At 51.6% G+C, this 24516-nt stretch overlaps 2 protein-coding genes across 5 annotated transcripts; both read left to right on the top strand.

Annotated features, from left to right (window-relative positions):
* Nucleotides 1-5248: 5248 nt before the first annotated feature.
* Nucleotides 5249-8412, top strand: GJB5 (gap junction protein beta 5). Of its 4 annotated transcripts, XM_084785856.1 has the most exons (3): nucleotides 5249-5502; nucleotides 6728-6880; nucleotides 7243-8412. In XM_084785856.1, exon 3 carries the CDS (start codon nucleotides 7270-7272, stop codon nucleotides 8083-8085), a length of 816 nt encoding a protein of 271 aa, XP_084641982.1. In that variant the 5' UTR covers nucleotides 5249-5502; nucleotides 6728-6880; nucleotides 7243-7269; the 3' UTR covers nucleotides 8086-8412. The 4 variants fall into 4 exon arrangements, with proteins under 4 accessions (XP_084641982.1, XP_084641983.1, XP_084641981.1 ...); XM_084785857.1 differs by lacking the exon at nucleotides 6728-6880 and having other exon boundaries at nucleotides 5252-5502; nucleotides 7246-8412; XM_084785855.1 differs by lacking the exon at nucleotides 6728-6880 and having other exon boundaries at nucleotides 5293-5502.
* A 1834-nt stretch (nucleotides 8413-10246) lies between these two features.
* GJB4 (gap junction protein beta 4) lies at nucleotides 10247-21865 on the top strand. Its single transcript, XM_084785863.1, is given in 3 exon segments — nucleotides 10247-11823; nucleotides 21697-21798; nucleotides 21801-21865. Coding segments are annotated over 3 exon segments (939 nt in total). The 5' UTR covers nucleotides 10247-11036; the 3' UTR covers nucleotides 21851-21865.
* The last annotated feature ends 2651 nt before the right edge of the window (nucleotides 21866-24516 follow it).

Below are 24516 nucleotides of genomic sequence, written 5' to 3'. Positions count from 1 at the left end.
TCACTAGACTAGTGTATGCACAAACATATGGGGTAGGTATGGCTCACACCAGCCTCTGGTGAAGCAAGGTCAACAACTCAGACCTGAGCTGGGGATAGAGTTCACGCCTAAAAACCTAGTACTCAGGAGGTAGCAACAGGAGGATCAGAAGTTCAAAGCTAGTCTCAGCTACATCATGAATTTGAGGCTCTTATCCTGGCTACATGAGACACTGTCTCAAAAGTGCTAAAAAAAAAAAAAAAAAAAAAAAAAAAAAAAAAAAAAAAAAACTTTTAAACTTTAATATCTGATTATTTCCGGCAAGGGGTGGGATGACATCATGGCTGTGAGAAGAGGCACCAAGCATGCAGTGGCCAATGTGCAGAACTGAGGAGCCCAGAAACTTCTAGAAGAGACCTTAAGGGACACAGCCCAGGTTCCATCCCCACAGGCTATGCTCAAAGCAGAAGCAGACCTCTGTTTTTTGTGGGGTGGGTCCTGTTAGTCATAGGAGGGAGCCATCTGTCCCCACCTGCAGCCCCTGAGGGAAAATCAGAATGTCCCAAGCACAAACCACAGCACTGGCCCCAGAGCGCAAAGTTAAGAATGACAAGGGGTGCTCTGCAGAAACCCTGCCCAGAATCTTCCAACACCCCCTTCCTGCCTCCACTGCACCCCACAGAGAAGAAGCTAGGCCTCAGAGACTCCACTCTGTGCGGATCAGGCCCTGTCTGTCCCACAACTCCTCACAGTGCCTTTTCTCTCTCATGGCTTCCTGCCTGCTTCCTTCCGGAACTTTACATGCCTTAACCCCTGCCCTACTGTGAGACAGCTGCCCTATCCCCCACCCACTCCTCATGGAAATCTCAGATGAAGTTTGTCTGCTCTGCTCCTTAAGTGTCCAGGTGAAGCCAAATTGCCTTGAGATCTGAAATGTGACCTCTGTGAGCAGCCAGCCTCAGGATACCAGGGCCAGGGGAGCAGGGGAGCAGGCCTGCTGTGGACCAGGCGGTGCTGGGACTGGCCCTGGTCTCCTCAGGCTCCCTGACTCAGCTCCAAGACAGGAATGGGGCTGTGTATGGACCTGTGGCATCCCGTGCTCCCCCAACCCCAAAGCTGGAGGGCTGCACTGAAACTACTCAAGTCCTCTCCTCCTTGAACCCCACAGATCAGACACGGGCCCATCGCAAACCTCACCCTGCCATGGACCATCTCAGTCTGTGACATCACCCCACAGCTAAGGAAAGACAACAGGAGGCAGCATCCATGCCGCCTCCGTCCCAGACTGTCCCCTCTGAAGATGGCAGTAGTCCCCACTAACAGGCACGCAGTGCTCCCTGGACCCACTTTGTCTCTTTCCACCCACTAAACCTTTCCACTCGCTAAACCTATTGGGTAAGAGCTGTAATTTCCTCTTTATTGAGCCCAGGAAAGGCTAAGCCATTTGCAAGGATGGGCTGACTAGGTAGGTCGGCAGGCAAACTTCCTTGCCCCAAAGCCTGAGGGCTCAGTCCCAGGAACCTACATAGGTGAGAGGAGAAAACCAATGCTGCAAAGTTATCCTCTGACCTACACACACACGTATTTGCATGAGCACACATATAATAATAATAATAATAATAATAATAATAATAATAATAAATTTTTGTCTTTAAATTATTATTATTATTTTATTTTTATTCATTGAGAGTTCTACATGTGTTTTTATCATATTCATCTTCCTCAGGTCTTTCCAGATCGACCCCAACTCCCTACACACCTAATTTTGTGTCCTTTTTTAATTTAATTTTATTTTTTTAATCCTTCAAGACCACACCAAAATATTCTTGGGTACACGGGCTTTGCCTGGGGTGTGGTTGACCTAGCAGAGGCTTCATGCTTAGGGAAGACTGTCTCCTGCTCCCAGCAGCTAGCTGCATGGCTAGGGGTGGGATTAGGTACACAAAATAAATCATTTTAAAACACAAAAAGGGATTTGCGAAGTGGTTTTCTTTTTCTTTCTTTTTTTGTTTTTTTGTTAAGACAGGGTTTCTCTGTGTAGCCTTGGCTGTTCTGGACTCACTTTGTGGACCAGGTTGGTCTCGAACTCACAAACATCTTCCTGCCTCTGCCTCCTGAGTGCTGGGATTAAAGGCATGCGCCACCATGCCTGGCTAGGGATTTGCAAAGTGTTGCCCAGCTAGCTAGAAAGACAGCCACGGTGAGAACTCAGGTATCTGGGTTCCAGAATACCTTCTCTGCGCATCTAAGGCTTCAGTTCCCCGTGTGCAAGGCCCGCTTCTTGCCTCCTGAGAAAAAGAACTTCATTCTTGACCATCCAGCATTTACCAGCACCTACTGTGTTCCGGGTGTTGTGCCTGATGATGGTGGAGGTGGAACAGTGTGACCCCGACTCCTTAAGATGTCAGTCTAAGACACCAACCACACGAGCATGCCGGTGACACTATAAGAGCAAACATGACTGTCCCCTGTTCCCAGGCAATATGGAACAGAACCAGACCCAATCTGGTCTTCAGGAGGGGTCTCCCTGGTTTAAACTGAAGTCTCAAAGTTTGAGCAGGCACCAGCTCAGAAGAAGAAGAAAAAAGAGGAGAAGGAAAAGGAAGAGGAGATAGGAAAGGAATGGGGGATGGGAGGAGGCAGGACAAAAAAATAAGCAAACTGAAAAGCATATGCAAAGGCCCTGGGGCTCTGGGGTGGGTAAGCGAGTCCGCTGGTCTGGTGGAGGAGAAAGTGAACAACGAAGATTGAAATGAGGTTGTGTGGGTGCCACAGGCCACATTAGCAAGATAGGCTTTTATTTCAAGAGCACTAGGAAGCCTCTGAAGGCCTTGACCATCTTTTTTTTTTAATGTGTTTTCCTATGACTTCTGTATTAGGAAGGGGCCTAGAGCAAGAGGTTGCTAAATATATGGTGCATATAGGCCATTTGATGTGTTATGACAGGGACAAAAGTGCCCCAAAACAGAGCTGATGTTATCAGGCCTCCTGAATTTCCAACCTTTTCTCCCATCCTGAGTGGATGAAACAGACACAGCTGCTGCCCTTAGGGGCAGGAGTTATGGGGGGTCGGCAGTGGAAAATTGGCCAGAGCACCCATACCCTCCCCCTTGCTTATCAGAGGAGCCTCAGGTACCAAACATCTCTCAGAAAGCAATTTACCTCCCATCCACCCCACTTGCTGACACCACCTGCAGCTGCAAGGGAGGAGGCCAGCAGGGGTGACCCAGCAGGAAGACCAGGGCCACCTGAGCGGGGAGGGAGTACGTGAGGAAGGTGGTGAAGCCAGAAAGAGCCGGTGGGGAAGGAGATGATGAGGGCTGTGAAGCAAGACCAGGTGCAAGGCTCTCCCTCTGGGCTCTCCCCTCCCCCCCTCCCCCTTGCCAGCTGCAGATCTCTTTCCAGCCCTCCTGATGGAGGAAACCCCCGCCACAGGTGCCCGTGCGCTCTTTGGCCTCATCCCTCCACCTGGAACCCTGCCTCTCTCATTTCCTTGCAAGCATTGAGAAAAGAGAGCAACAGCACTTATTCCATCCACACCCTCCAGTTTCTGTCCCCACCCCACGATAGAAATCACGCTGGTGCAAGTCCTAGGGCTCTCGGCAGTGGCTCTCCATTTCTCGCATTTCCCTTCATAGGCTTCTCTCCACCCCTGCTCACCGCCTCTCCTCACGTGCCTCCCCCTTTGCTTGCTCCCTAAAAAGCAGGTGCCCCCTGAGACCTCTGCCTGGCCCCATTCCTGTGACAGTGTCGCCTGCTGTCCCATTAAGCAGGTAGCCTCCTGCTGAACTCCCCAGGACCAAGACCCCTCTGCTGGGGACCCTTCCCACCCTCCTTTCCCACTTGTTCCTCAAGAAACTCCTGCATTCCCCTGTTCTCTATCAGCGGCCTTGCCACCAGCTGGGTCACCAAATCAGAACCCACCAAAAGCACCACAGTTGCTTACTATGTCACATACCATAAGCCGTTGGCAGGAACTGGTTCCAACCAGCCTCTCCTCTCCATCAGGGGGAGCCTCACACATAAGATTTCATAGAATTCACCTGCTCGTGAGAATGTGTGTGTAATATAAAAATCTAGACTCAGGCACCGACGCGGCCTGCGTTCTCGTAAGGACTGGTGAAGACACTGAGCTACCCAGCGCTGCTGCCTCCACGGCTGAAGGGAGCCAAGCCTGCCTTCTTACAGATGTCATCCTATAAACCCTAAACGTGTCTGTCTCATGTTTATGCCACTTTTTTTTTTTATGATAGTCTTGTCTAGCCTAGGCTGGCCTCAGACTTGTTACATAGAAAAGATTGCCTTGAATCCCTCATCCTCCTGTCTCTAACTGCCCAGTGCTGGAATTACAGGCATGCACCACCACACCCAGTTTATGCCTTGGTGGGGAATCTCACCTAGGGCTATCCATTTGCTGGGTTAGCACCGGACTGACTGACCTACAGCCCATGCTCCGCTTTCCTGTTTTGTTTTTTCATTTGTTTGGGATGGTTTTTTTTGGGGGGGAAAGGGTTAATTTTGGTGCCTAATATGTCTCTGAGCACGGTGCTGAGATAGCGTCTAGTTAGTTCTCCAGGACACGAGAAGGCTGTGAGGAGAAGAGGAGAAGGTGTATGGCAGATGCGCTTCATCCAGGCATGAGCTACAAGGGGGGGGGGGGGGGGGCTTGCGATCAGCAGCGTTCATTAGTCTCCAAACTGAGATTCTCAGCACTCAAGAGGCTGAACAGAGGGTTGGAGGCCAACCTGGGCTGTAACTATTAGACAGAGGAACTGGAGAGCGTGAGAGTCAAATCAAGGAAGTGAGGTCCAGACACAGGAATAAAGGACATGTATGCGCAGGTGTGGGCTTCAGGTGCAAGAGAGGAGGAGGGAAGAGGGGGGGAAGGAAGGAAGGAGGGAGGAGGGAGGGATGGAGAGAGAGAGAGAGAGAGAGAGAGAGAGAGAGAGAGAGGAGGGAAAAGAAAGGGAGGGAGGGAGGGAGAGAGGGCGAGAAAGAGAAAAAGAGGGAGGGACGGAGGAAAGGAGAGATGGGGGAATACAGACATCAACCTTTAGAAGCACTTCTAAAGAGTTGGCCCTGGAGAATTCTGGAAAAAAAAAATTTAGAGGGGGCAAGGGCTGGCCTCTGGCCCTCCATACAAGGTTGGGGATGAAAAGATGAAAGAGCGGGCGCGCGGGGGTGGGGGGTGGGGGGTGGCGCGTTCCCCTAAGAAGATGCTGGGATTCTTGCTCTGAGAGGAGGAAACCCCTAGGCTTCCTGGGCTTCAGCGGAGGCAGTCTTTGCGAGGCCCGGACCTAGCCAATGGCTTTGCAGCCCACAGCTCCTCCCACCCCCCTTCGCCTGCACACACCTCTCCTGGCCAACAGGACACGCCTGAGCTGCTCAGCAGCCTCTCCTGTCCTAAGTATGAGCTTTCCCAGAAACCCTTCCCAGATTCTGACATGAATTCTGATGCTTGCTGAACCCCAACTGCTGGCTTCCAGGAGCGGTACTAGCGAACACTGAGGAGTCGCTGCTCAGGTAAAGGCCTCTTTACTTAGATGTGCCCAGGACTCGGCACACCTCACAGGGAAAGCACACCTAACAGGGACGAGTTCTCCTGAGGAGGCTGGAGGGAGGTGACTTGGACGTGTGGGCTATCCTGGCTCCTGATGCTGAAGGAAAAGCACCCCTCCCTCTGCTCTGGGCTCTTCCTCCTCTCCCCAACTGGCAGAGATGACAGAACTGGGGGCCTGGAGCTGAGTGGGAAAGGGACCGAGCAGGGCGGAGCTCAGCCGCAGACTGAGCCTGCAGAGCCCTGGGGTTAGGGCTAGGCCTCCCCGGGTGTTCCTAAGACGCTACCAGCTCCACCCACCTGAGACGGGACAGCGCAGAGAAGCCACTGACTCAAAGCAAGGCCACCACGTGGCCAAGTGGTGAGTGATACAGACAGATGGGGTGCGGAGTAGAGGCGCCCCCAGAGGCTCTCACCCAGGTGGAGACAGGAGATGCATCGGAAAGCCGAGCAGTTCCCTAAAACTTGAGGAAAGGACCCCAACTCACAACTGGATAGTTTGCAGAGTGGACTCCGGAGCCTGCCTCCCACTGGGTCCCCAACCTGTTTACTAGCTCTCTGACCTCCACTAGGTGAGAAAAAAATACCGCACCCCTTGCTAAAAAAGGGAATAATATTGGTTTTTGCAAAATGCCTCTTACTGCGTAGGTCTGATCTGAGCTGGCTGTGAGCTCACACTCGGCTTTGCAGCTGACCCTTCAGAGGTCAGGTCAATTGTGACTTTCCACCCAGACCGGCACGTGGAAGTGTGTCGCTTCCTACTCTGATCGTGAAGTCTTAGAGTATAAGGCCTGAGAGTGAACACCAGGGGGCGCAGTGTTTTGGCCGCAGTGGACCCCCATCATCCCCCCCTCCGCCCCCCCCCCCCAGTCGGGCAGAGAGGACTTCCTAGTGGAGACATAGGGATGCTTTTGCTCAAACAAAGATGAGCTTGCCTTCCGTCCGTCACGTCATACAGCAGAACCCACCAGAACAGCATTTTCCAGGCTGGGGTTTGCCAAAGCTGCCCAACAAGATGATCAAAGCTGTGCTGATGAAAGGGGGCTCTGTGGTCAGAGGAGTTGGCAACGCTGCCTACTTCATCCCACTTTGAGGGAGTCACAAAGTGAGTTAATTTATTAGCATGGGTGAGTAAAGAGACCTACATAGTTTTGCTGAACCCGGCTACTTGCCAAATTGTCTTAAACGCAGAACTATTCGCGCACGCGCACGACTCCTCTTGCCTTCCTGTGGACCAGGGTTCCATGAAACAATATTGGCCCACCTGCTTACTCTAGGAAGCCTCTTGTATGTAGAACACTCTGGCTCCCTAAGTGGATCTAATTACTGGTGTCCCACCTTCAGGTAAGTGGCACCTAATTGTCTGGACATTACCAGCAAAGGACAGAAAGCAGGTTCCCCTGGAGGCGGGTGGTTAAGGGAGAATAGCCCAAGGCTCAGGAGCTCTGGATGACTGGCTCCTGGCGTCCAGCACCCACCCACTTTTATGAGCAGGGTTGCTCTGTCTTAATCACCTGTGCCTCCATGCCAGCTCTGCGTTTAATAGTCATGTCACTTCATAAATGCCTCGAACCCTCAGTTTCTCTCGGCTGTAAAATGGGGGGGGGGGAGGGTGTAATAGTGCCTAGTCCCGTGATGACACGCTTCCGTGAAGTGCCCAGGTTGAGCACTCCATAACACGGGAAACTCCATCTCTGTTTCCCCAGCAGGAGCAGCCAAGCCTTGAGTCCGCCATGAACTGGAGCGTCTTCGAGGGGCTCCTGAGTGGGGTCAACAAGTACTCCACAGCTTTTGGCCGCATCTGGCTGTCTCTGGTCTTTGTCTTCCGAGTGCTGGTGTACCTGGTGACAGTCGAGCGTGTGTGGGGTGACGACCAGAAGGATTTTGACTGCAACACCAAGCAGCCCGGCTGTACTAATGTCTGCTACGATCAGTTCTTCCCCGTGTCCCACGTGCGCCTCTGGGCTCTGCAGCTCATCCTGGTCACGTGCCCCTCCCTGCTGGTCATCATGCACGTGGCCTATCGCAAGGCCCGGGAGAAAAAGTTCCAGGAAAAAGTTGGCAGTGGACACCTTTACCTGAACCCCGGCAAGAAGCGGGGCGGGCTCTGGTGGACGTATGTCTGTAGTCTGTTGTTCAAGGCCACCATAGATATTATCTTCCTCTACCTATACCACGCGTTCTACCCCAGATTTACCCTCCCCTATGTGGTCAAGTGCCACGAGGATCCGTGTCCCAACACAGTGGACTGCTTTGTCGCCAAGCCCTCAGAGAAGAACATCTTCATTGTCTTTATGCTGGTCACGGCCGTCATCTGCGTGCTGCTTAACTTTGTGGAGCTGGCCTACCTGGTGATGAAGCGGTGTACTGAGTGTGTGTCGACCAGGAACGCGCTCACTGCACAGCCAGAGAATGACCCAAACTGGGCCAACTCTTCCAGCAATCAGAAAGACTTTCTCTCAAATGACCTCATCTTCCTGGGCTCGGATGATCACCCGCCTCTCTTACCAGATCGCCCTCGAGCCCATGTGAAGAAAACCATCCTGTGAAGGGTCCCTAGACTGGACTGGGAGGGTGGACATGAGTTGGAAGGTTCCAGCGGGTAGCTGGTAGGGGAGAAGAGCTGAGTTGGGGTTGGAGGACAGCTTGGGACTCCAATTGCCCCCCCCTCTGGGCTACTTGTCCCGCCTGAATGAATTACCCTCCTATTATGTACCTCAGTTTCCTTTTTCTGTTAAATAAACACACCGCGTGCCGCTGCACAGGGCTTCTGGGAGGAGGAGTCTCATGAGGGCACAGATGAGCGAATGCCTCTTCCTGTGTGGCCCAGGGTGAGAGCTTAATAACAGTAAATAAAGTTAAGCAGATTCAAGGTGCCCTTTGGTCTTGACCTTTGTGACCTTCCTGGAGTTAAGGGGGTCATCCTCTCCTCCAGAAAAGGGGTCTCTAGCTTTTCCTGGGGACCTTTCCGAAGCTAGCCTTTTGCCCCAGCTGGATATTTGGGCTGTGGGTGTCTGAAGAGACGATGGAGCTCGGTACACGGAGAGCTGCAGATTGCAAGGAAAAGCATCAGAACTCGGGCAACTTCAACTTTTCCCCAGACCCCGAGTCACGACTGCATAGCCTGTGGGGGTCACTGTGAGCACTGACAAGCTCTCCTGGCAGTACCAGGCTTAGCCAGGCAAAAAGGCCACATACATGTGAATCATAGCTATTAGGAAGTGCCCAATAAACGCTTGTGTGAAATGAGGCAGAGGGGCCCCTCCCTGGGTGTGTATTAACCTTCACTGTTCCTGCCAGACACAAGCCCAACCCCTCCCCCCCCCCCCCCCCCCCGTAGCCCCTGCTGGGCCACACTCCAGTTTCCCCAGAGCCCTGGGACCACAGAGGGCACACAACAAGGCTATATGCCTGGCCCCAAGCCAAGAGCAGCATTTCATGTCACCAACTTGCATTCCTTATCTCCAGCAGGGCAGTGGGTGCCCTGGTCTAGAAAAGCCAGGTGGCTTGTCTGGGTTCCAAAACAGAGGAGTCTAAGATACAGGCCCCAGATATAGCTCCGGCAGTGTAGCGCAAGTCCCGGGCTGAATCGAGGGTGTCCCATCACTTAAAAGCCAACCACTAAGAACCAGTTGCCTGAGGACAGGGCAAAAGAGAGAGTTGGGAACCAGGGGACAGGAAGAGAGACTGGACGGACATGACAAGCTCAAGGGAAAGAAACAGTCCTGTGCCTAGCCGTTTTGATACCAGCCTCCAGCCACCATCACTCTAGTCCCACGCACATACCTACCAACCCAGACAGGCTGGAGGAGCAAGGTGTGGGCCAGCGAGATGAACCACAGGTGTTTGCTCCACCAGGGCGGGACCTTCCGCCCAGCCTGCCTACCCACCCCAGCGCTCTCTCTTGGCTCATTGGCTCAGAAAGCCCCACCCTACTGCAAAGTAAGAAACAAAACCTGCCTCCAGGAGGGCCCCGGCAGACAGACAAGCCGGCAGCGGCAGCAGCGGAGAGTGAGGACCCACGGGGACCGGGGACGAGAAGGGTGAGGAGACAGCTGGGGGAAAGATCCCAGGGAACTTAGGGCTGGGGACTTAGCTTCACAGAGCGGGCCAGGGGAGGGCAGGGTCCCTGAGGGAACCCTAGGAAAACCCCACAGAGGACCAGAAAAAAAAAGTCTAAAAGGAAGTGGGAAGGGAGAACGAAGCTACAGCCGGGGTTAACCAGCATCCACTGAGAGTGCGCTGCGCCTGACCAAAAAAAACAAAAAACAAAAAAAAAGCTACATCCCAGGAGACAGACAGAAGTGTACAGTTTGGCTTCCAGCCTCTAGCAGTCTAACAGGAAAGACGTTTTTGACTAGGCTACTGTAGTTTGTTGGAAGCTTTCCGCTGTGAAAGACAGAGGGGGCTCAGCACGTATCCCAGGGATACACGGCTGCAGAAGGCAGGAGCTGAGTCAGGGGGTGGTGTAAAAAGGGCTAGAGATGGAACATTATAGGTGCGCCAGACCAAGGGAGAGCAAAGTTGGGGTACACGGAACATACCTGTACGAAAATAAAGAGAGATGTGATTGTCAGACAGCCTCTAATTAGGCAGTCTGAGAAGAGGGGTGCCAGAACCCAGTCCCTGCCTCTTCCCCATCCCTTACACACACACACACACACACACACACACACACACACACACACACACACACACACACACCATGAAATGGTTGGAATTCCAGAGGGACCCACTGAGGCCCAGGTTTCAAGATAATAAAAAAGATGAATAAATACGTATGGTGATCTGTTCTGCCCCGACACAGCGGAGTGGGAAAGATGCCAGGGCCACAGCGATTGCAGAAGAGCCTGTGTTTAGTTTGGGAAGGGATATCTTGGGAAAGTTCCCAGAGACCCAAAGGAGTAAGGACGGAGGCAGTTCTGAGATATCTCCCAAGGGGCCAGAGTGCGCATTTCCAACACAGCCCCCACCACACACTCCCCATGCTGGGTTCAGGAAATATTCAATGAGTCTGACACCCAATAAAGGCTACCTACCCTGCCCCTCCTTGCCCTCACCCAATCCCCAAAGGTGATGGGGAGGTGAAACCATCTGACTCTAGAAGTCTCTGGGCCACTGTGGTTGAGACGTGGGGTGAAGGGGGCCGGCTGGCATGTGCGTGCTTATCTCCCATACGTTTGTTACTTTGTAGAAGGAAAGAGACCCTGACTTTTGGAACTCCGAAGACCAGGGTTCATCTGTGCTCCTTGCTGCTGTGAGATCTTGGGCAGGGACCTCTCACCTCTCAGCCTTAACACACTTTCCTGTGAAATGGGGACTGTGGCCATCCCTTTGTCTGAGTCACTGTGAGTGAGGACACAATGGCCCAGTGGTTGTTGTGAAACATCCTTGTCCCGCAACGTCATCTATAGGGACGCCCTTTTGCAGGTTCTCCCGGGGCCTTGTGATTCCCAGGGCACGCATCCGTCCCACGTGAGACACCGAGGACACGGGCAACATGAACTGGGGATTTCTGCAGGGGATCCTAAGCGGCGTGAACAAGTACTCCACGGCCCTGGGCCGCATCTGGCTGTCGGTGGTCTTCATCTTCCGAGTGCTGGTGTATGTGGTGGCGGCGGAGGAAGTGTGGGATGACGAGCAGAAGGATTTCATCTGCAACACCAAGCAGCCAGGCTGCCCCAACGTCTGCTACGATGAGTTCTTCCCCGTGTCCCACGTGCGCCTCTGGGCCCTGCAGCTCATCCTGGTCACGTGCCCCTCCCTGCTGGTCGTCATGCACGTGGCCTACCGGGAAGAGCGGGAAAGGAAACATCGCCGTAAGCATGGGCCCAATGCCCCGTCCCTCTACAGCAACCTGAACAAGAAGAGAGGCGGCCTGTGGTGGACGTACCTGCTGAGTCTCATCTTCAAAGCCGCCGTGGACTTGAGTTTTCTCTACATCTTCCACCGCCTCTACAAGGACTATGACATGCCCCGTGTGGTAGCTTGCTCTGTGGACCCCTGCCCCCACACCGTGGACTGCTACATCTCCCGACCCACGGAGAAGAAGATCTTCACCTACTTCATGGTCATCACAGCAGCCATCTGTATTCTGCTTAACCTCTGTGAGGTCACCTACCTGGTGGGCAAGAGGTGCATGGAGGTCTTCGGTCCCCGGCGCCGGAAAGCCTCCAGGAGGCAGCATCTACCAGACACGTGCCCACCATACGTGATCTCCCAAGGAGGTCACCCTCAAGAGGACACCGCTGTCCTAACAAAGGTCGGGATGGCCACAGTGGATGCAGGTGTGTATCCATGACCTGCAGGTAGGGTTACGAGGTCACTGTCTGTTCCCTGAAGCCACCCCCGAGAGAATAGGCGAAGGGAGCGTGGTCTTCTGCAGCAGGTCAGGTGGGGAACATGGCTACGGGGACTCCGGAAGGTCATCCGAGGGCTAGCGGAAGATGGGGAAAACTGTTGAGTCCCTAAATCCTGAGCCTCCAGGGACTTGATGGCTGGTGGGGATTTTATATTTGTTAACAGAGTACCTTAACCCTCCTAATAAATATGATGCTACCAGTGCTTTGTAGACAGGTGGTGTGTGATGGGTGGAGAAATATGGTGGTGGTGTTTCAAGTGGGCCTCTCGGAAGCAGCCAAGCCACTAGGTGGCCATCTGAGCCCCAAACCACACACACACACACGCACACACACATACACACACACGCAAACACACACACATACACACACATACATACACACACGCACACACACACACATGCACACACATATACACACATGCACACACACACACACACACACACACACACACACACACACGCCACCAGGACTTGGAGAAGAACAACAAAGACAGGGCCCACACCAAGGGCCTCACAGCTCTGCGGCAAGCCATCCAAGGCAGGAAGACAGGGAGCCATGGAGACCCTGATCTGGTTCTCAGAGAGTGTAAGTCAAGCCGTACGTTGTATGTGGTTCAGGAGGCCTTTGCCTTCCCCACCCCAACCTCCCTAAGCCTGCCGAGTGAAGGTCCTATGTAGGGAGTACCCTTGAGAGTAGGAGAACGGTGCTGCGAACAAGGGAAAGATGGAGTCTCCCAAGGGTCCAGGGGACATGTGACACCCCATCAATCCTCCATCAATATACATCCCTGAATGACCTCATTCTCCCCATGCCCCATAAGCACAGGCACCTTCATAGTCCCAGAAGCATCTTCCTATCCTGGCCCTGCCTCTGAGTCCACAAGCTGCCTCTGGATAATTCTTAGGGAAGGTGCTTTTCCTGACTAGCAATTCCTGACTGGCCTTGCCTTCCTCCCACAAAGCTGCCCTCCTCACAGAGACCCTGCCCCCCCCCCCTTATGAATGGCACTGCCATTATCCAGCCGTCCAAACCAGGAGCTAGCCTGTGATCCTCAAACCATCCTGTGATCCCCCCCCACCTCCCTGCGCCCTTCAGCTCCTCACACCCCACGTCCCAGCAAAGTACCACAGGGCACTGACTCCAGCCTCTGAGGGCCTCCTAAGTCACCTCCTCTGTCACCCCATAGCCTTTCATCAATCCTCCCACGGGGCCTCCCGGCTCTACCCTACACACCTGGGTGCAACGAGTGAGTACTCAGTCCACAAATGTGACCACGCCATCCCTCTAGCTTTAACACTTTGGTCAGCACACCCACCCCTAACCCCATCCCCCCCCCAAGCTGGCTCTACTGATCTCCCACCCCTCCACGACTTCCTCTCTCAGTTTACCACTGATAACACCTAGGTATCCGTGACACTATGAGCGTGCCTCCAACTATTTTCATACTAATCCCTCTGCTTGGAATGTCCCTCCTGCCTCCTCTGTAAACGTCCTGAAACCTCAAAGGCAGCCTCCATGTGTGGCTCAGGCGTCTCTCCTCTGTCATTCTCCCTGGGTTGGAATAGCCGATGGGGGGTCGGGGGGGGGGGGAATGACACCCATCAGCCTGTGAGCCCTTAAAGGGCAGGGTGCTGAGTCACCAGGTGCTTGCAGCCCTCAGTGGATGTTTGCTAAATGAGTAAATGGGTTCTGAGCCTCTTGGCAGAAAACTGTGTCTTGTTTGTCTGACACCCGCCCACCCCCCCCCTCACCCCGTCTGCCACACCTGGGAATTCAACAATGTGGGGTTTTTGTTTGGTTGGTTTTTTTTTTTTAATCTTTGTTGGCTTTTTTGTGGTTAACTAAATCCAGTTTTTAAAAGCGTGTTTATGGGTAGGAAAACCCTCCGAGCCTCTATGCTCTGTCCTGATTAGGAGACAAGACCAGAGATTCACTTCTCTTAGGTCAAGTTCCCTGGAAGCAGAGGTGGAGGCAAGGATTTGTTACCCAGGGTGGATGGAGCTAGGAAGCGAGGCTGGAGAAGCTGATCTAAGCTGGGTGTGTGCCCAGGGTCCTAGGGACTGCCATATTTGGAGAGGAGTATCATAAATGCCACCACAGAGTAGCCCCACGTGAATACACAATTCTGGTCCTCTGAACTCTCCTGTAAGCCATTGGTTTGACCTGGCCCTGGTGGCAGGAATGCGTAGGTAAGCTTGGGTTCAGTCCAGATCATTTTTTCCGGGAGCTGCTAACATTGGAATTTAGGGATTGGTGTCCCCAGTAAAAGGAACAGTGCCACCTACTGAGCTTCTGAGACTGAGCTCTCAACCTTTTTGTCAGCCCAGAGCCGTGACCACTCAGCCCAGGTACTCTCAACAGAGCCAGATGTCCCTACAAACCAGGGCACAAGCCACAGACAATTCCCCCTGGGAGTCTAGAAACCCACTCCAGGAGTTGCCTTTGGCTCCAGTATGTTGTGAGCTCACCCTGTGACCCGACCGTTCCCATAATATCTTCACAGAGATCTCACATCCTGAACTATTAGCCAGGTGGAGACCACCAATCGTCTGGCCAGCCACGGCCTCCGGAGTCGGCTGAGATGAACCCGTAGGCAGCTCCCCTGGCCACTGAGCTGCTGTCTTATCTGTCTCACCCACATTCTACAGCACCCGTCTGCTGCTCTTGCCCCCACTCAAACCTCCACCTTCTTGAGAAATCACCGTGCACTTCCCTGATGACCTCATCTTGTGCACTCTTTCCCGTCCCCAACACTGCTACCGACTTCCCATTCGTTTAGGCCTGAGCCCGTGGCCTGGGCTCGTCTCTCCCCAGCCTTGCCAAGTGTCCCGAGGCTACGCGAACCACCTGTGCGTCACCCTGCTCTCTTTACTCCGTGACTTTCCTGCCCTCTGAGACACTTAGCTTCCTATGCACAAGGAGCCAGACCCTGTCGTCACCCACAGATGTTTCACCCTTACAGCTTCTCTCCTTGGGTTCAAGTCAACAAGTAATGCCGGCTTAATTTTATGTCGAATCTCCAAGCTAGATTCTGGGAGGACTCGAACACACTCCATGGGTTCACACAACTTACATACTAGAGAGAAGGACAAGTATCAAATGTCTAGTGTCCTGGGGAAGTGGAGGATGATGGGAGGCAGAAGAAGAAGGCTTGGCATCCAGGAAAGGGCTTCCCTGGGAATCATACAATGGTACTTAGAGAAAGTGAGGGTTTTACCAAGCGCCGGAGAGTGGGAGTTTGGAGTTTGGATAGCATTTGTAAATCAACAGAGGGCAGATCTGATTGTCAAAAGCAACCCAGGACGGCTGACTCAGCTGAGGGGGCCGGGGTTTGGAGTGGGGCTGAAAGGAACCAGGAAAGATCATGTAATGTCTTCTTTGCAAATCCCTGTTGATGATCTTGGACTTCATCCTAAAAAAACAAGAACAAGTCCCTGGAAAGATTTATCACGGAGGGTGAAGCCTGTGGTTGCAGCGTGGAGCGACTGTAGTGGGTCTGCCTGTTTGGAGTGTGATGCAACCAGCCTGCGACAGCGCGGTGACCTGAAGTGAGGGCAGGGTGTGCTCAGTAGGCATGGAAAGAAGCAGCTGCGTTTTACAAGATAGAATCAGAAGGAGTTGGTGATTCGGTTGGGTTTGGGGACCAAGGACGGGGAAGAATCCAAGTGAGCCTCTGGCCTCTAGCTCTGAATGGCGATGTCGCTGCTTAGTGAGTCCAGAGCCAAGTGGATGTGCAGATTTGAGGGAGCCAAGATGATTTCCGTCACAAACATGTTAAGTCTGAGATATAAATACCATAGCTGGTTATTCCCTCATCCTTCCTGGGCCATTGTGATCCCTAGCCGCCCCCCTCTCTCCCCACCACCCACCCCCACCCCTGGACCTTTTCTTATGGTTCTTGACATCTTCATAGGTAACACATCTGGCCTCTCAGTTCCTCGACCCCGCCTTACTTCCAGCAAGCTTCGTCCCTGCCCACGAAACCTTACCTCCTGACCTCCCACACCTTGTCTGTACCAAGAACAGCCTCATCTTCTGTCTCACGAGACCACTCAGTGTGGTTCTCACCAGAGCAGTTCCTCTTCCCCATCCCTTGACCCCCATCTCTCCTTTCTAACTTACACTCCCCAGAGCCCCTGAAATCACCGACTCTTAGGTGCTCGCCACCCATTGCTTTTGAATAGGTCTCTCTAGAGTTTTGCCTCTGAGACTTCTCCAAGGTGCTTCTGTAGCAGGGCTGTCTGAGAAATCACACCCCCTGGACCAACTGATCTCAGTGTAAACACCTGACTACCAAGCTCAGGTGGAATAGCCAACATTTCTAAGCAATCCTAGATTTCCCTAAAACTTTGACCCAACTCTCCAAGATGACCAGAGCACACCATTTTTTTCCTCACGCCCCAGGCCCCATTCTCCCAATCCTAGAGCGTGACTGACAGACATCCCGTGTCCCTGGGGAGCAAGAACAGGAAGCAGCTTCCAGGTCACCCCGACACAGCTACCATCTTCTTAGCACGCATACCCTGCCCCTCTGCCCTCTCCTCTTCAACACGGATGAAGCATCCTCGTGCCTGGCAGGCCTTTCACACCTGGCCAGCAGACTCCACCACCCGACCTCTAGTCCAGGCTTTGCTCTCTCCCCCACAAATGCCCTTTCTGAAAATATACCATAATATTTTGTTTCTCTCTCCCCCTTATCTCTCTCTTTCTTTCTTTCTTTCTCAATACCACCCCCTTCTCCAGCTACCATCGACAAAAAGCAAAGTTCTGTAAGAGCTCTGTACATCTGTCTCCCCTTTCTCATCCCAGTGGTCCCCAATTTGCCAAATCCAGCGCTCAGTCAGTCCTTCACCCCATCTCATCCCCCCAGCAGCGTCTGGCCTCTGAGAGTGCCCTCCCTAAATCTCATCTTCTATTGGCCTTCAGGCAACACCCTCCCCTGTGTTCTATCTCACCCGCAGGTCTTTATTAGTCTCCAAACAGTTATCTTGGTCAGTACCATCAATATACACCATCTATCTGCCAGTGGTTTGTGTATTCACCGCTGACTTCTTCCACGAGGGACGCAGTCACATCTCCAACCCTCCTATGGATCTGACTGAAACCAGGTGCGCATTCTCTTATCTTGTCCCCAGTGGAAGGTGACCTCCCCCATCTGTCCACCTACACGGCCAAACCTGGGGAGCCTGGGAAGATGGCTCTGATGTTAAGAGTGTGCCTCCAATGCCAGTGCAAGGACTGAGTTCAAATCCCAGCACCCACACAAACCTGGGCATGGCCTCCCATGCCCATAGCCCCAGGAATGGAGGCAAGAAGATTTTTGGGACTTGCTGGCCACCAGCCTAGCCCCAGATTCAATGAGAGACCCTGTCTCAAAGGAACTGAGCCAAGCGTGATAGAACAGGACATGGGAAGTCTTCCTTTGACCTCCACACATACATGCATAAGTTCATATACGATACACACATGTGCCACAATACATAGAAACACATACATACACACACACACACACACACATTCATAGAAGACAGGAAAAAAAAACACCTAGAAGCCTCTTTCTTCATAATCACACCCACAGCATTAGCAAGTCATATTGTCAGTAATTTCAACATATATTCAAAACCCAATAGCTTCCTGCTACCTCTAAACCTTTTAATAAGCGGCCAAGACACCTAATTTCAACATCTGGACCCTTGCAGCAGCTGCCTCCCTGCCTGAACTCTTCCTCTTCCTCACAGTGACCCAAAAGATCTTTCTGACATGAGAGTCAACTCTAATTAGCTCACTTTTGATTTTACCATCGGAGCTATGGATGTAGCTCCGTCGGTACAGCCCTTGCCTAAATTCACTTCCGGCCATCCCATAAAACCAGGTGTGGCTCCCCGGCACCTGTGATCTCATTCAAAGAGGTAGAAGGAGGGTGAGAAGTTCAAGACCACCCTGTTTCAAAACGACAATAACCAAAAAAAGCTTTCGTGAAAGCCATCCTGAAGCAGCTTCCCGTTGTGACCAAAACAATTAAACCAGGCCAGACTCTTTGCTGAGGTCTGCAGGCCCCTGTAGCATGGATTGCTTCGCTAAGCCTTCACCCTCTCCTCCAGCTCTCTCCTCCACCCCCTTTTCTACCACATTGGTCACCCGCCTGTCCTCACTACTTCAGGGTCTTGGCATCTGCTTTTTCCTGGCCACACCCTTCTCCCTGAACATCACCCATCTGTCTCCTCAGCAAAAAACTCAAAGCAGTTCCATTCCAGGAGGCTCTCCCACACCCCGCGCCCCCCCCCCCCCCCGGAAGCTCGCACCGTGGCTCCCTCTATCAGATGGCCTTGTTCTGTCTTCCTTTGAGCATTTAGCTGGCTTTGGAAAAGAAAAATAATGGTTGTGACCATGGTGTCACTGAGAGGAGCGCGGGAAGAACCATGACTACGGTCTGTCTGTCTGTCCCTCCTTGCCCCTCCCCACTCCTATCACCTGGACTGGCCATCCACATTTAGCAGAAACTCAATAAAAGTGGGTCAACTGACTGACTAACTGACGGCTGACTGAACAGCGTGCAGAGTGGAGCCGGCTGGTGGCCTGTTGGCACCAGGAGGGAAGGACTTAGCCTGGAGATGGTGATCTGGGAGGCGTCCGTAAAACTGGCTAAATGTAAGCCGAGGCTTTGCTCCACAGTTGCCCGCCCATAGGGAGGGGTTTTCTGTATCGAAGTCTTTACAAAAGTTCCTGAATTTATGGGCCACTCTCTCAGTTACTGCGTTTTTTAACAACAAACTGTTCTTTAAGGGAAAACTCATTAGCTTGAAATAACCTTAATCAATGTTCACAGAGGTCGCTTGGCAGAATCAGAAGAAAAAAAAATGGGAGCAAAGACATTTGGCATAGATTTAATAATCATTCCTGGGGGTAGGGCTTAGAGTTATAAGTATTGTCTTTATTTTTTTATTTTTTTATTTTTTTTTTTTGGTTTTTTGAGACAGGGTTTCTCTGTGTAGCCTTGGCTGTCCTGGACTCGCTTTGTAGACCAGGCTGGCCACGAACTCACAGTGATCCGCCTGCCTCTGCCTCCCGAGTGCTAGGATTAAAGGCATGTGCCACCACGCCCGGCTAAGTATTGTCTTTATAAACACACTCTTTTGTATGTGTGTATATATATATGTGTGTGTGTGTGTGTGTGTGTGTGTGTGTGTGTGTGTGTGTGTGTGTATTTGAAAACAAAGGAAGTGTTTCTGTCATAAAGAGGCCACACACTGGATACTTTTTTCCTTAAATTATGCAGGTAGTTAGCCAGGCGTGGTGGTGCACACCTTTAGCTGCAGCACTCGGGGAGGCAGAGGCAAGAGGATGTCTGTGAGTTTGAGGCCAGCCTGGTCTATAAAGGGAGTTCCAGGACAGCCAGGACTATTACACAGAGAAGCCTTATCTCAAAAAACAGAAAAAAATTAATTTTAAAATTAAGGTAGGGTTTTGAAACAAAGAGTAAAAGTTCAAGCTTCTTATACTGATTCAAAAATTATTGAGTTGTTGAATATGGTGACTCACCCTTGTGATCCCAGAATCTGGGAGACTGAGGCAGGAAAATGCAGTTCACTCTAGCCTGGGGCTGCTTTGTGAGACTCTGACTCAAAGAGGTTTTTGGGTTTTGTTTTTTTGTTTGGTTGGTTGGTTGGCTGGTTGGTTTGGGGTGTTTTGGTGGGGTTATAATAACTATGTCACAGACAATTTGGGCAAAGTTTTGTCAGGGAGAAGAGATGGCTCAGTCAATGAAGTGTGAGTTCAATCTCCAGAGCCCATGTGAAAAGGCTGGGCAAAACAGTCACACTAACAAATGTAGCACGTAGAGACAGGCAGACCCAGGGGCCGGCTGGCCAGCCAAGCTTGCCTACTTGCTAAGCTCCAGACCAATGAAGAAAACCTGTCTCAAAGAAATAAAAAGGTAGGCCAGGCGTGGTGGCACATGCCTTTAATCCCAGCACTCGAGGGGCAGAGGCAAGTGGATCTCTGTGAGTTTGAGGCCAGCCTAGTCTACAAAGTGACTCTAGACTAGCCAAGGCTACACAGAGAGACCCTGTCTCGAAAAACCAAAAAGAACAACAACAACAAAAGAAATAAAAAGGTAGATACCTGTAGTTGACCTCTGGCCTCCACACACATGCCCACACACATGCACACATACATGCATGTGCCTGAGCACATACATACACACCCAGACTAACATGTACGCATACTATTTAAAGTTTTGATGGTGACAAAACTGTAATCATATCGGCCCAAATATTCAAAGTGTAAACAGTTTAACTAAAATGTATTTATAAAATAGAAAGGAAGATGATTCAGCCATCTAGCAAAGGACCAGGGTTCAATTCCCAGCACCCACATGGCAGCTTACAACCATCTTTAACTCCAGTTCCAGGGGATATGACACCCTCTTCTGGCCTCTGTGGGCAACAGGCACCCATGTGGTGCACATATCCATGCAGGTAAAACACCTACACACATAAAAAAAATATATTTTAAATATATATGTATGGAAAATGATAATTCTTAATATATCTTATACAATATATGTTTTTTTCTTTTTTATTAATTTATTCATATCACATCTCAATTGTTAGCCCATCCCTTGTATCCTCCTATTCCTCCCTCCCTCCCGCTTCCCCCTATATGTTTTTTTTTTAAATATATAGCATAGGCCAGTAAGATAACCAGGTGAGTAAAAAAGGGACCAGCTGCTGATTCTGACAACTTGAATTTAATCCCCAGGACACACATGGTGCAAGGAGGAGAACCGACCTGTGCAGGTTGTCCACTGACCTCCACACATGCACAGTGGCACACACACCTTCACACATACACAATAGTAATAATAATAATAATAATAATAATAATAACAACAACAACAACAACATTATTATTATTATTATTATAACAAACTCAGTTAACAAAGTGCATTTTCAATCCAACCACACCAGAAGTCCACGTATCCAGGTTAACCTCCCATATTACAGGGTCATCTCACTGGGGTAGGAAGGATGGTTTACCTGAGCCTCGGGGGGTGGGGTGGGGGTGGGTAGATGTTGATTGAGGCTGGTGAGATGGATCTGTACAAAGACTGAAGGGAGGCCTGAGAAGAGACGCTCACAGTGGCCAAGCCACACAGGAAAGCTAGCTGCGGGGGCGGGGTGGTGGTGGTGGTGGTGTGGTCATTGAACCTAGGGAAGACGATGTCACTGAGGAGGAAGAAAAGGCATGGGTAGCACAAGAAGACCGAGTCTGAAAGCAGAAAGCTGTCATCACACACTGCTGTGGGTGGAGTTGAGCAAGGACCAAAATGAGCTCGGTGACGGAGTCACAGCGGGGTCACTGAGGCAGGCGTGCGAGCCGTAGACGGAGATGACAGAACCCAAACAGATGAAGTGCGAGCCAAGCAGACAGGGACACAGCATGAGCAATGAGCTAGAGAGGCGTGGCTTCCAGAGGATGGGGAGAGAAGAGATGCTCGCTGCCGGAGAACAAGGGGTCACAGGAATGAGGCAGTCAGGGAAAGTTTTGTGTGGATGGGATAGACTTGAAAATAATCAAACTGTGATGGGAAGACTCCAATAGGGGAAGGCCAAGGGCCCAGAGAGAGTCTGGTTAACTATGGCAGTGAGAGAAGGGAGAAAGGTACAGGTGATGACAGCTGCCCCAGCCCTCTCACTTGTAGCTCTTCCCTCATCTTCCCCCAGCCTCATGGGTACCTTGAGCTCCTCTCAGACCCCCAGCCCCTCCTCTCTTCTCTTTCTCCTGTGTTCTGCCTAGGCCGGAGCTCCAAGCATCACCAGCATCGTCCTCACCTCACGTGGGACTTGCCGACTGATGCCCGTCATCCCCCCAGAAGGGCAGACCCCCGCAGGGCAGGAGCAGCGCCACCCCACACCGCGTATACAGTAAGAGGAAAATAAATTCTCCCTGAGATGATCACCACAAAGAACGGCTGACCCCCACCCCAACAGCCCTACCGTCCTCCTGCCCCTCCGGTTTGGGCAGAACTCCAGAATTCAGTCCTGCTGGACAGACCCACGTCTACACTTGTGCCTGCTGGCTCTGTGGGAGCAACCCCGACAGCCAGAGGGAGGCCACTGTGGACTCCTGCCCTTCTCCCCACCTTGATCTCCTCGGGCTGTTGGCCATGGTGGCAGCCTTTTCCGTTTCCTCACTTCTCTAGCCTATTCCATGTATTTACATCCGGTTTCTCGGAAGTAAAAACTCTTCTTGCAAAGACCTCCAAGCCTACAGACCACCCCTGTCTCCCTCTGTGCCTTCCCTTGCTCAGGGAAAAGGCTGGGCCTACACCTGCTAATTGTCCAAATTCCCCCCTTTCTTTCTTTCTTTCTTTCTTTCTTTCTTTTTTTTTTGTTTTTTTTTGTTTGTTTGTTTTTTTGTTTTTTGTTTTTTTGGTTTTTCGAGACAGGGTTTCTCTGTGTAGCCTTGGCTGTCCTGGACTCGCTTTGTAGACCAGGCTGGCCTTGAACTCACAGAGATCCACCAGCCTCTGCCTCCCGAGTGCTGGGATTAAAGGCGTGCATCACCACCACCACCACCGGGCACAAGTTCCCCACTTCTTAGGGCCATTTCTCTGGACCCTTTGACCCCTATTTCTCTCTGTCCATCGAAGTGTTCTCAGATCTTTTCCCACCTGGTCCTTCCTTGACCCCATGTTCCCAGCAGCTGCCTCCCTACCTTTTCTGGCTTTCACAACCCTTCCTCCTTCCTCACCTCCGCTCCCTCACCTACTACCTACGATCTGTCTCGGTTCCATTGTGTCTCTCAACCTCCCTGCCGATGCCAATTCCACCCACTCCTCATCACTCAGCCCAGTGGAGGCTCCACAGGCCCCGTCTTGCCTGGTGGAACATTCAAGAACACATGGCCCTTCTTCTGGAAATTCTTGTTCACGCCGTGGATCCTTTCTTTGTTCGATCCACCCAGCGGCGTTCCCACCCCTTTAGACTGAGGTTCTAAAGGTCATAGCCGGCCGCCGTCGCCTGGCTCCTTGTCTTCAGACGAAGACAATCAGGTCTCAGCCGTGTTCTCAATGGTTTCTAAGAAGAGTGTGCGATGGCAAGGCTCAAGGAAATGGCAGATGCTGGTTTTAAAAGCTACTGTGTGAAAGCCTCATGCAAAATCTCCTGGGTAACAGAAGAGATGAGAGGCCACAACAGTTCTACACAGAAGAGCGGAGGCCAGCAGCAAGCAGAAGAGAGGTCCTGGACAGTTCCCAGACCTGAGTCAGATACCACTGTGACCCCGAGGTACCCTAGCCCTCGTCTGCTTTAACAAACCAATAAATCCTCCTTCGCGCCAAACACATCCAAGTCCCATCTGTTGTTCATAATCACCTGTCTTGACTTGGGGCGGGGGCAGTGGCTAGAATGATGGCTCCGTGATTAAGAGCACTGGCTGCTCCTGCAGAAGACCTCATTTCAGTTCCCAGCACCCACATCAGACAGCTCACAACTACCTGCAACTGTAGCTCCAGGGGGATCTGATGCTTTTTTCAGTCCTCTCTTGGCCCCTCCCTTCACATGTGCACACACAAATAAATAAGCAAATAAACACTAAAAATGGTATCTTTTTTTTTTTTTTTAAGTTTTTGCTAGGGCTGTGAGTCATACGCCAGTTGGTAGAGCATTTGCATAGCATACACAGAACCCCGAGTTCAATCCTCACCACCACATAAACCAGCATGGTTTTGGACAACTGTAATCTCTCAGCACTTAGAAGGAGATGGAGGCAGGAAGACTAGGCGTTTAAGGTCATTCTCAATTACATATTGAGTTCAAGGCCAACCTGGGATACATGAGACACTATAATAAAAAAAAAAAAGGGAGGTTGGAAAGATGGCTCCTTAGGCAAGTCAGCTTGCTACACAAACATGAACACTTGAGTTTGGGCACCGGCACCCACATAAACCCAGGCATGAAGTAATGGATCACTAAACAAAACCTCCAATGCCAAATGTGGGATACTTGCATAGGAGTTGTTAGTCAGGGAGACCCCAAAAGCCTCCAAAACAGTACAGTCTCTTGTCATTGCTCCTGGTTACCCGCCCGAGCAATGGTTTATTGCTTATGTGATAAGACCCTATGTCTGACGCTATGTCAGGTGCAAGATACAAAGAAGTGGCCGGAACTGAGCTGGGAGCTCCTGGCTGCTGGATAGCTTTCATGCTGTCAGCCAGTGCTGTGTGGGATGCTGGGAAACAGAGATGCCAACAGTCCAACGCAGCTGTGAAAGTCTGTGAGGCACACCAACCTGCCGAGCACATCGGCCCAACAGCCAAATGAGTGCTGTAGGTAGGGGTAACCAGCCACTTCTATGATTGGGTCTGAGACCTACTCCACAGAAAGAAATCCCTGCCTACTACTGTAAACCCAGCCAAACATCTATCAGCGACCAGCTTCAACATCAACTAGAGAAACTGAGGCAGGCGTAGATTCCCTCGATTGGCTGGTTACCCTGCAGACTTTCTCTGAGGACAACTTTCCAGGCTGGAACTGATTGTCACCAGCAATGTTTTCCACTGATAATGGTAACCTAAAGGGACAGAATTGAATGGCTTTTGGTGGGCCAGTGCTG

This window comes from Acomys minous, assembly GCF_964271855.1.
Source record: "Acomys minous genome assembly, chromosome: 6".
Lineage (NCBI taxonomy): Eukaryota > Metazoa > Chordata > Mammalia > Rodentia > Muridae > Acomys > Acomys minous.
Note: the sequence above shows the minus strand (reverse complement) of the source record. Positions and strands in the feature narration are given on the sequence as shown.

Coding starts and splice junctions, on each gene's coding strand:
- GJB5 (XM_084785856.1), top strand. CDS start 7,270: ATGAACTGGAGCGTCTTCGAGGGGCTCCTGAGTGGGGTCAACAAGTAC.